General features: G+C 41.3%; 1 protein-coding gene across 3 annotated transcripts in view; it reads right to left on the bottom strand.

Annotated features, from left to right (window-relative positions):
* Positions 1-438: 438 nt before the first annotated feature.
* Positions 439-12,624, bottom strand: part of MTERF1 (mitochondrial transcription termination factor 1) — an 85,678-nt gene continuing 73,492 nt past the window's right edge. For all 3 annotated transcript variants that reach the window (XM_054655956.2, XM_063814720.1, XM_063814719.1), the window contains exon 3: positions 439-1,911. In XM_054655956.2, coding sequence (XP_054511931.2) covers positions 540-1,911 — 1,372 coding nt within the window. In that variant the 3' untranslated portion in view covers positions 439-539. The remainder of the gene's footprint in view (positions 1,912-12,624) is intronic.

Genomic DNA, 12,624 nt, shown 5'->3' on the forward strand with positions numbered 1-12,624 from the left:
GACTTAAATGTCCCTCTCTGACAGCTCTGAAGAGAGCAGGGGTTCTCCCAGCAAGTCGTTTGAGCTCTGAGAACAGACAGATTGCCTCCTCGAGTGGGTCCCTGACCCCCCTGTAGCCTAACTGGGAGGCACCTCCCAGTAGGGGCCGACTGACAACTCATACAGGTGGGTGCCCCTCTGGGACGAAGCTTCCAGAGAAAGGATCAGGCAACAATGTTTGCTGTTCTGCAGCCTCCGCTGGTGATACCCAGGCAAAGAGAGTCTGAAGGAGACCTCCAGCAAACTCCAACAGACCTGCAGCTAAGAGACCTCTTTTTTTCTTAAATTTTATTATTATTATACTTTAAGTTTTAGGGTACATGTGCACAATGTGCAGGTTTGTCACATATGTATACATGTGCCATGTTGGTGTGCTGCACCCATTAACTTGTCATTTAGCATTAGGTATATCCCTAATGCTATACCTCCCTCCTGCCCCAACCCCACAACAGGCCCCAGAGTGTGATGTTCCCCTTCCTGTGTCCATGTGTTCTCATTGTTCAGTTCCCACCTATGAGTGAGAACATGCAGTGTTTGGTTTTTTGTCCTTGCAACAGTTTACTGAGAATGATGGTTTCCAGTTTCATCCATGTCCCTACAAAGGAGATGAACTCATCATTTTTTATGGCTGCAAGGTATTCCGTGGTGTATATGTGCCACATTTTCTTAATCCAGTCTATCATTGTTGGACATTTGGGTTGGTTCCAAGTCTTTGCTATTGTGAATAGTGCCACAATAAACATACGTGTGCATGTGTCTTTATAGCAGCATGATTTATAATCCTTTGGGTATATACCCAGTAATGGGATGGCTGGGTCAAATGGTATTTCTAGTTCTAGATCCCTGAGGAATCGCCACACTGACTTCCACAATGGTTGAACTAGTTTACAGTCCCAACAACAGTGTAAAAGTGTTCCTATTTCTCCACATCCTCTCCAGCACCTGTTGTTTCCTGACTTTTTAATGATCGCCATTCTAACTGGTGTGAGATGGTATCTCATTGTGGTTTTGATTTGCATTTCTCTGATGGCCAGTGATGACAAGCATTTTTTCATGTGTTTTTTGGCTGCATAAATGTCTTCTTTTGAGAAGTGTTTGTTCATATCCTTCGCCCACTTTTTGATGGGGTTGTTTGTTTTTTTCTTGTAAATTTGTTTGAGTTCATTGTAGATTCTGGATATTAGCCATTTGTCAGATGAGTAAGTTGCGAAAATTTTCTCCCATTTTTTAGGTAGCCTGTTCACTCTGATGGTAGTTTCTTTTGCTGTGCAGAAGCTCTTTAGTTTAATTAGATCCCATTTGTCAATTTTGGCTTTTGTTGCCATTGCTTTTGGTGTTTTAGACATGAAGTCCTTGCCCATGCCTATGTCCTGAATGGTATTGCTTAGGTTTTCTTCTAGGGTTTTTATGGTTTTAGGTCTAACATGTAAGTCTTTAATCCATCTTGAATTAATTTTTGTATAAGGTGTAAGGAAGGGATCCAGTTTCAGCTTTGTACATATGGCTAGCCAGTTTTCCCAGCACCATTTATTAAATAGGGAATCCTTTCCCCATTGCTTGTTTTTGTCAGGTTTGTGAAAGATCAGATGGTTGTAGATATGCGGCATTATTTCTGAGGGCCCTGTTTTGTTCCATTGAACTATATCTCTGTTTTGGTACCAGTACCATGCTGTTTTGGTTACTGTAGTCTTGTAGTATAGTTTGAAGTCAGGTAGCATGATGCCTCCAGCTTTGTTCTTTTGGCTTAGGATTGACTTGGCGATGCGGGCTCTTTTTTTGTTCCATATGAACTTTAAAGTAGTTTTTTCCAATTCTGTGAAGAAAGTCGTTGGTAGCTTGATGCGGATGGAGACCTCACTCTCAGAAGGAAAACTAACAAACAGAAAGGAATAGCATCAACATCAACAAAAAGGACATCCACACCAAAACCCCATCTGTAGGTCACCAATAACAGGCTCTGAAATTGAGGCAATAATCAGTAGCCTACCAACCAAAAAAAGGCCAGGACCAGATGGATTCACAGCCGAATTCTATGAGAGGTACAAAGAAGACCTGGTACCATTCCTTCTGAAAATATTCCAATCAATAGAAAAAGAAGGAATCCTTTCTAACTCATTTTATGAGGCCAGCATCATCCTGGTAACAATGCCTGGCAGAGACACAACAAAAAAAAAGGAATTTCAGACCAATATCCCTGATGAACATAGATGCGAACAACCTCAATAAAATACTGGCAAACTGAATCCAGCAGGACATTAAAAAGCTTATCCACCACGATCAAGTTGGCTTCATCCCTGGGATGCAAGGCTGGTTCAACATATGCAAATCAACAAATGTAATCCATCACATAGCAGAACCAATGACAAAAACCACATGATTATCTCAATTGATGCAGAAAAGGCCTTGGACAAAATTCAACCGGCTTTCACGCTAAAAACTCAATAAACTAGGTATTGATGGAACGTATCTCAAAATAATAAGAGCTATTTATGACAAACCCACAGCCAATATCTTACTGAATGGGAAAAAACTGGAAGCATTCTCTTTGAAAACTGGCACAAGACAGGGATGCCCTTTCTCACCACTCCTATTCAACATAGTGTTGGAAGTTCTGGCCGGGGCAATTAGGCAGGAGAAAGAAATAAAGGGTATTCAATTAGGAAAAGAGGAAGTCAAATTGTCCCTGCTTGCAGATGACATGATTGCATATTTAGAAAACCCCATCATCTCAGCCCAACTGAGCTAATAAGCAACTTCAGCAAAGTCTCAGGATACCAAATCAATGTGCAAAAACCACAAACATTCTTATACACCCATAACAGACAGAGAGCCAAATCATGAGTGAATTCCCATTCACAATTGCCACAAAGAGAATAAAATACCTAGGAATCCAACTTACAAGGGATGTCAAGGACCTCTTCAAGGAGAACTACAAACCATTGCTCAATGAAATAAAAGAGGACACAAACAAATGGAAGAACATTCCATGCTCATGGATAGGAAGAATCAATATCATGAAAATGGCCATACTGCCCAAGGTTATTTATAGATTCAATACCATCCCCATCAAGCTACCAATGACTTTCTTCACAGAATTGGAAAAAACCACTTTAAACTTCATATGGAACCAAAAAAGCCCACATTGCCTAGACAATCCTAAGCAAAAAGAACAAAGCTGGAGGCATCATGCTACCTGACTTCAAACTGTACTACAAGGCTACAGTAGCCAAAACAGCATGGTACTGGTACCAAAACAGAGATATAGACTAATGGAAAAGAACAGAGGCCTCAGAAATAACACCACACATCTACAACCATCTGATCTTTCACAAACCTAACAAAAACAAGAAATGGGGAAAGGATTGCCTATTTAATAAATGGTGCTAGGAAAACTGGCTAGCCATATGTAGAAAGCTGAAACTGGATCCTTCCCTTACACCTTATACAAAAATTAATTCCAAATGGATTAAAGACTTAAATGTTAAACCTAAAACCATAAAAACCCTAGAAGAAAACCTAGGCAATACCATTCAGGACATAGGCATGGACAAGGACTTCATGACTAAAACACCAAAAGCAATGGCAACAAAAGCCAAAATTGACAAATGGGATCTAATTAAACTAAAGAGCTTCTGCACAGCAAAACAAACTACCATCAGAGTGAACAGGCCACCTACAAAATGGGAGAAAATTTTTGCAATCTACCCATCTGACAAGGGCTAATATCCAGAATCTACAAAGAACTTAAACAAATTTACAAGAAAAAAAACAAACAACCCCACCAAAAAGAGGGCAAAGCATATGAACAAACACTTATCAAAAGAAGACATTTATGCAGCCAAAAGACACATGAAAAAATGCTCATCATCACTGGCCATCAGAGAAATGCAGATCAAAACCACAATGAGACACCATCTCACTCCAGTTAGAATGGCAATCATTAAAAAGTCAGGAAACAACAGACGCTGGAGAGGATGTGGAGAAATAGGAACGCTTTTACACTGTTGGTGGGAGTGTAAACTAGTTCAACCATTATGAAAGACAGTGTGGTGATTCCTCAAGGATCTAGAACTAGAAATACCATTTGACCCAGCCATCCCATTACTGGGTATATACCCAAAGGATTATAAATTATGCTACTATAAAGACACATGCACACGTATGTTTATTGAGGAACTATTCACAATAGCAAAAACTTGGAATCAACCCAAATGTCCATCAATGATAGACTGGATAAAGAAAATGTGCCACATATACACCATGGAATACTATGCAGCCATAAAAAATGATGAGTTCATGTCCTTTGCAGGGACATGGATTAAGCTGGAAACCATCATTCTGAGCAAACTCTCACAAGGACAGAAAACCAAACACCACATGTTCTCACTCATAGGTGGGAATTGAACAATGAGAACACTTGGACACGGGGTGAGGAACATCACACACTGGGGCCTGTCGTGGGGTGGAGGGCTGGGTGAGGGACAGCATTAGGAGAAATACCTAATGTAAATGACGAGTTAATAGGTGGGGCAAACCAAATTGGCACGTGTATACCTATGTAACAAACCTGCACGTTGTGCACATGTACCCTAGAACTTAAAGTATAATAAAAATAAATAAATAAAAATAAATAAAAGTACTATATAATACAATAATAAAATATTAAAATACCCATGAGAAAGTCAGCAAGACTGTTCCTAAATCACAGGGTTATTGTATGCTAGGTGGCTAAATGCCTTTTTACTTCTTCAGTAAAACTACTTAAAGGCAAAATAATATACCATTAAAGCACAAGCAGAAGTGGAGAAATAAAAATCAGATGCAATCCAGGTATATCCAGATGAAAGCTAAAGAAAGCAATGCACTGTGAGAGAAAAGCCAAAGGGAGTCAAATGACCACAGAATTTCAGAGCTGAAAGGATCTGAGAGCTCACCTATTCTACCCCAACATTTTACTTAATACAAATAAGAAAAATGAGCCCCACGTAAGGAACTGGCTTAAATTGAGAACACAGTTGGAACCACAATCAACTTCCCTCCTCCTCTTTAAACAATGCTTTTTCTACTAGACCCAAGTCCCAAGTCTTCAGTTCCAGTTCTGGCCATAACACTGAATTGTCTATGGAAAACACTAGGCAAATCACAGAATCCTTCCATACCTCTGATTTCTCCTCCGTAAAAGCAGAATAACATCAACCACTTATCGTCTTCATAAGACGATTGCGCAATATTATGTTGACAATTCACATAATAAAGTCATACACTCAAAAGAATAAAAACAAAACATCAAAGCAATGTTTTTTAAGATTATTTGAAGTTACACGTGGATATGAAATTCTCAAAGTTCAGGGCCTTAAATAAGGCTGGAGTCAGTAAATCCACAATCCAGTCATAAAACAAAGATGTATTATACTCCTGCAAATGCTTTTCCAAAGTTATCCAAGTCAAAATAATCATGGAGAAGAAAAGAAAATCATGGCATCTAAATTAATAGGCACTAGACATTTGAAACAAGGAATTGAAATAAGTGTGCAAATTTAAATTGTGGAATTTTCCTTTGTGTTCTTCTCATAGTTATTCACGATACAGGCAATATCATTTGCAAGCAAAGATAAACATTCTTTACTGATGCCAGGAAACATTCTTTGCAGCAAAAACTTACTAATGAATATCTTCTCACCAGTGGGCTCCTATCTCCTACCAAGAAAAAAAACTAATTATTTTTCTTAAATTTGTTTCAATTTTTAGATTATATTTTCTACATTAAGCAAAAAAAAAAGACTGAAAGTCTATGAGCCCTTTAAATCATATTTTATCACAATTTTCTTCACTTAATCATATTATAGGAGGAGAGAGACCATTCTTGATATGTCTTTATGAAAGATGGCAATATGTTATCACTTTTCCCTTCAAATTATATTGAAGATATTGGCATAGAAATAGATTATTAGCTTATTCTATTATAATTCATGTGTTTATGATGACTAAAGAAAATAAGGGTTCTATGTGATCCTGTGATTTCAGTTATAACCAATATACACAACCAGTAAGTTCTTTAAAATCAAGGTTGATCAGAAATGACCCCATCACATAGGCCTCTACAGTATTGGGGGGATGGGGGGGTTCCTTTTTTTATCTTAGATTTATCTTTTATTTTATTTTTAATTGTTATGGATATATAATAGTTGTATGGGTGGAGGTAGGGTTTGTTTTGTTGTGTGTTTTTGAGAGGGAGTCTCACTCTGTCACCAGCCTGGAGTGCAGGGGCACAATCTCGGCTCACTGCAAGCTCCTCCTCCCGGGTTCAAGCGATTCTCCTGCCTCAGCCTCCCGAGTAGATGGGACTACCGGCGCCCGACACCACGCCCGGCTCATTTTTGTATTTTTAGTAGAGACGGGGTTTCACCATGTTGGCCAGGATGGTGTGGATATCTTGACCTCGTGATCCGCCCGCCTCGGCCTCCCAAAGTGCTGGGATTACAGGCGTGAGCCACCGCGCCCGGCCAGGGTGGACTCTTAAAGGTAGAGACCCTATGGTAAAGTAATGGAGACTAAAAGTGGGAAAGGACTTCTGCTTCTGGCAACAACAGAGAAACTTTTCCTCTTAAACAACCATAGAACTTGACGAGACATATGAAATAACTGTTTTCAGATGTCAGACAATGGGCAAAATCTGATTCCTGAGAGAAGGAAAACAAACAAGGTGAGCCTAGAAGCACTTTATAAACCTCTGTATCGGGTGCTGATGAAACAGAGATCAGAATTCAGGGCCACTGAGACAGCTGGAATGCAGAGGACATGGTACAGGAGAGGAAACGGTTGTGTAATCTGTTTGTACAAATACATAATTCCAAGTTGAGAAAAGTGATATAAATGAATGGATAAGAGATCCAGGAATCGGCATAGGAGACCCCTTGAGTCTTTGGCTGAATACTATGCAAGAGACGTGTTAAACAAGACTCCACAAAGCCAAGGAAAGGACTACAGAGGAGCTGTGGGCTGAACAACTATCAGAGGTCCCCCAGCCCTTGGAAATGTTCAAATTTCAACGTGTCTAAGTGGCAGCCTCAGTAAACACTCTCTGAGCATTCAACAGACCCTAGAAAGACCATGCCTTAGGAGGAAGACCACTATAGCCCTAGTAACGGTACTCTACAACACCTGCCCTAACAAAGCTTGAAAGACAAGCCTCAAAACGATCATACTAATGGCTGTTTGCCAAGCATACCATGTAAACCCCTAAGTAATACAGGGTGTTGACTACACTGTTTGTCATTAAGTGATGGCCAGTGTGTATTTACACTACGCTAGGTCAAACTATCTTATTCCAGATCTGCAAGCAAAATCCTAAGTGACCAAGAAATGAACTGGATGAAAAATACATGTGGACTCTGTGTTTTCTCTTATGTGGTATTTTTCAAAACCAAGTCAGAAGGTCTGGTTTGCAAATTCTGCACATTCTTACGAGGAAATGTGAAATTAATTAGTGGAGTTCATTAAGCAAGCTTGAAACTTTTCTCAGTATTTTCACAAATCCCTCAAACACTCATTGGCACACCTAAACTCCTTTCTCCTAATAATACTCTCTTTTACAGTGTGCATTGGTGCAAGGCAATGTGCTGAGTTCTTTACATGCATCATCTCATCTCAACAACTCTATGAGGTGGGATTAATATTACTCATATTTACAGATGAGAAAACAGAGGCTTGAGGAGGTTTGGTATAATGTGCTAAATGTCATACCGGATGGAGGAGTGTTTCTAACCCACAGATGCAGGATTCCAAAGCCAACCACTTATTCACATTCAACCAATACTGAGGTTGAACATATGGAATCTACTCTCACACACTCTCAGAATCCGTTCCCACACAAAAATTCCCACAAAACAGCAATCAGGTAAGTAAATAAATGCCAGACTTTCCTTTATGCTTCATGCCTGGTTCCTTCCTATTCCAGACAGCTGGAGCAAACTAAATTGTATAAATTCTTGTTTTGATCTGGGCATGAGTGAGGGGGTATGGTAGCATTTTTAAATTATGGGGTCTGAATAACTTTGTTGTGGTATTTTTATCAGAAATGGCAATTTCCAAAGAAGGCCAAGTTCTTTGATACACTCTGCTCTAACCTCTCATCTATAATTTTACTCTAAACATAACTTGCCCTATTGGTTTGGCTAATAATTCAAAGATGCTATAGACATTCCTAAATGTTTAGACCTTCATGAAAGACCTGACTCCTACAAAGGCTCACAATGTAATTTTAAACAAGTCAGTGATTCTTCCTGGGCCTCAGTTTCTTTGACTATAAAATAAGAACTTTGAACTACATTGGCATTTCCTGAATTTCATACCACAAAATACCAGTGCTAAGAGATACTCCTCTCAAAAAAAACGGGTTCCAGGTCAAATAAATAGGAGAAAAGCTACAAACAACAACCCCATTTAAAGATTCATAATCCATTAACAAGGGATAACCTGTTAGCATATTAAAACCCCAGAAAAGTCCTACAGTAAAGAAACTTTAACTTCATTTAATCTCAACAGTTCCAAATTTATTGGATCTGAAACCATTTCCTAGGGAAAAAAAGTGTATAAGCATCTCATTAGAAGTAACCATGTATTGATTACCTACCATGTGCCAGGACCTGCACTGGGTATTGTGGTGTCTCTAATATCATATTACATCAGGATATCACAGTATCTTAAGTGATACTAATATAATTTATGAGATATATTATATATGGGTATAATACATGGGTATAATATAATATTATACCCATATAAGTTATATGGGTATAATTTATAATATAATTATATGGGTATAATTTATAATATAATTATATGGGTATAATTTATAATATAATTATACCCATATAATTAGTATCACTTAAGATGATATTTGAAGAATGAGAAGAGGTCTGCTATAAAGGGCAGGGGAAGGTATTCCAGGCAAAATACCAGCATCTGTGAAAACCTCAGGGTATGAAACTGCTTAACAAGTTAAGAGAATTGAAAGGCCAGTGAGACAGACGAGGAGGTGACTCCAGGAGGGACTGGAGAAATTGGCAGGGGCCAGACATGCAGGGGTTCTGGGCCATATAAAAGAGGTTGGTTTTACTCTAAATACAATGGAAAGTTTAAACTGGGAAGTCACCTGATAGAATGTTTTTCTGTTTTTTTAACCAATTGTATTGTGTATATATTAAGTTTACAATATAATGTTATGGAACACACACAGATAGCAAATGGTTACTATAATGAAGCAAATTAACATACCTATCATCTTACACGTTTACTTTCTGTGACAAAAGCAGCAAAAATCTACCTAACAAAAATCCCTAATACTGTCACAGGATTCTTCGGGTGTCACTTCACCAGCCAGAAACATCTGTGGCCAGTGACGCCTTTGCCCAAGTTTTGCTCAGGCCTGCTGGGCTCATTCCACCCACTTGACCTGCCAGACTGCACTCAGCCCATGCTTCTGGCCTGGATCCCATGCCTGCCAAGGGCAAGCCAGGCACAGAGCAGTGAGGGGTGTATGAGTGAGCGTGGGGTCTAGCTACTGCGCACAGCCAGGCACACTGGCTACTGCGGGACATGCAGCTCCAGGCACTGGCACAGGCGCTGGCTCCCTGCAAGCCTGCAGCTGGACCAGGTGTACTGCAAGCAGCTTCCACGGCTGGCACTGGGGAACACGGTGGCACCTGGAAGCTTGGAGACACCAGAAACCGCAGAGCCCTGAAGAGGGTGTCACAGTCATGGTGCAGATAGCTCCTAGGTCTGGGCTCCCTGAAGGGCTGCAGCTCTTCATTCTTCTTTCCTTCTTCTTACCCACAACATGGCAAGCAAGGGGTGTATTTCAGCCCTATTTGTGTTACAGCTCTTTTAGCCCCACCATTCTGTGAGTCCCAAGTTCTTGTCCTGCATCTAGGAAGAATGAGGTACACAGACAAGTGGAGGGTGAGCAAGGTGAAGAGGAGTTTTATTGGGTGACAGAACAGCTCAGAGGAGACCCACAGAGGGTAGCTCCTCTCCACAGCCAGGGTGTCCCAGTGAGTGTTCAGCTCTGAGCAGAGAGGAGACCCTGGAGTGAGGAGCTCCTCTCTCCACACAGGTTGTTTCGTCATCTGCTCAGCTCTCAGCAGAAGGGAGACCCTTGAGCAGGTAGCTTCTCTGCGCAGCTAGCCGTCCCATTGTATCCTCAAGTCTGGCTGAATCCAGGGCTTTTATGGGCCTCAGAGGGGAGAAAGTGCACACTGATTGGTCCATGGACAGCCATGAGCAGGCCCAGAAAAAGCACCACAAGTTCCCACTTCAGTACACGGGACTGGCAGCCCAGCCCCTAGGCTTCAGACCCTCCCCAGCTTGAAGCTGGGGCTTGACAGGGGACCCACCCCCTTCCACCCAGGAGCCTGATGCCTCCTGCCACTGTTCATGGTGCCCAGGCTGCTCATGCTAAGGGACACCTGCAGGCCAGCACCAAACTGCCCTCAGCCCCTCCTTGGCCTCCCTCCCATGCTCATCAGTGCCCAAAGTCCAGAGGGGGTGAGGCAGCAGGGGGCTGGTGTATCAGTGCTACCCCGAGCGTACACATACCCAGCTGGGATGTGACAATACCAAGGTTCAGCCCCAACCTTGCTCTGAAATCAAAGCAGGCACCAGGAGCAGTGAGAGTCCAGACATTGGAAGCAGACACCCTGAGCCTGCAGGGGCACGGGAGCCTTCCCAGGCCCCCGAGAGTGCAGAGATGCCCAGGTCTGCAGCTGCAACTTGGGTAGCTGCAGCTGTGCCCAGAAGAGTGGGGCTCCTGCCTGCTTCCAGCCCTTGCTGGCTCCATGGAACATGCAGCCCCAGCAGAGCCTCCCACACTGCAACCAGCATCATGGCAGCAGCCACTCCAGATGGGCCACTGCTGCCATCAATATAGTACAATTTTATTAACTTTAGTACTCATATTGTACCTTAGATCTCTAAACTTGTTCATCCTACGTAACTGCTATTTTATAGCCTTTAACCTACATCTCCCCATTTCCCCGCCTCCTCCCCTCCACTCATGGTAATCACTGTTTCATTTTCTAACTCTGTGTATTTGAGCCTATATATGTGTGTGTGTGTGTATTCCATGTATAAAAGTGAGATCATGCAATATTTCTCTCTCTGCATCTGGCTTATTTCACTTAGTATAATGTCCTCCAGGTCCATCCATGTTGTGGCAAATAGGATTTCATTCTTTTTAAGGCTGAATAATATTCCATCGAATAGGCCGGGCGTGCTGGCTCACGCCTGTAATCCCAGCACTTTGGGAGCCCGAAGTGGGCAGATCACAAGGTCAAGAGTTCAAGACCAGCCTGACCAATATGGTGAAACCCCATCTCTACTAAAAATACAAAAATTAGCTGGGTGTAGTAGCGCGCACCTGTAATCCCAGCTACTCAGGAGGCTGAGGCAGGAAACTCGCTTGAACCCAGGAGGTGGAGGTTGCAGTGAGCCGAGATCACACCGTTGCACTCCAGCCTGGGTCACAGAGCAAGACTCTGCCTCAAAAAAAAAATCCCATTGAATATATACACATATATATATATATACCACATTTTCTTTATCCATTTGTCTGTAAATGTACATTTAGGTTGTTCCATATCTTGGCTATTTTGAATAATGCTTCAGTGATGTGGGAGTGCAGATATCTTTACAAGGTGGTCATGTAGTCCCATTTATTTATTTCTGTTTTTGTTGCCTGAGCTTTTGGTAGAATTTGTTTTTTAAAAGGTCACCCTGGCTATCCTATAAAGAACAGCTTGAAGGGGCAGAATACTTCGGAAGAACAAAAAGCTGTATTCATTTTGATTTCTACTGTAATAAATGTCCAAAAATTTAGTGGCTTCGACAATAGCAATTTATTAATATACAGTTCTGTAGGTTTGATGTCTAATATGGGTCTCATTGGGCTAAAATCAAGGTATTGGCACAGCTGCATTCCTTTCTGGGGGCTCTAGAGGTGAATCAATTTCTTGATTATTCAGATTGTTGGCAGAATTCAGTTCCTTGTGTTTTTAGAACTGAGGTCCCTGTTTTCTTGCTGGCTATAAATTGAGGGCCATTCTCAGCTTCTATAGGTCACTGATATTCCTTAGCTTGTGGCTGCCTTTCTCTGTCTTCAAAGTCAGTAACAGTGTGTTGACTCTTTCTCATGCTTCCAATGTCTCCTTCCATTTCATTTGTCTGATTCAGCCAAGAAATGTTTTTTGCTTTTAAGGATGCATGTGATTAAATCAGACCCACCAAGATAATTCCGTATAATCTCATTATCTGAAGGTCTCTATCCTTAAATCACATTGACAAATACCTTTTGCCATGTAGGATAACATATTCTCAGATTCTGAGAATTAAGGTGTGGACATCTTTGAGGGGGTAGGGGAAACAGCATTATTCTGCCTACCACAAAAGCTGTGTTAGCAGTTCTAAGTGAGAGATGAGGCCAATTCGACCAGTGTGGTGGCAATGAGAAAAGGTAGACAGATTTCAGGTATGTTTCGAAGACAGAACCAATTGGCTGGTTGGTGATCCTATAGGTGGACGAGTGGGTAC

Source organism: Pan troglodytes, chromosome 6 (assembly GCF_028858775.2).
Source record: "Pan troglodytes isolate AG18354 chromosome 6, NHGRI_mPanTro3-v2.0_pri, whole genome shotgun sequence".
Taxonomy (NCBI): Eukaryota; Metazoa; Chordata; class Mammalia; order Primates; family Hominidae; genus Pan; species Pan troglodytes.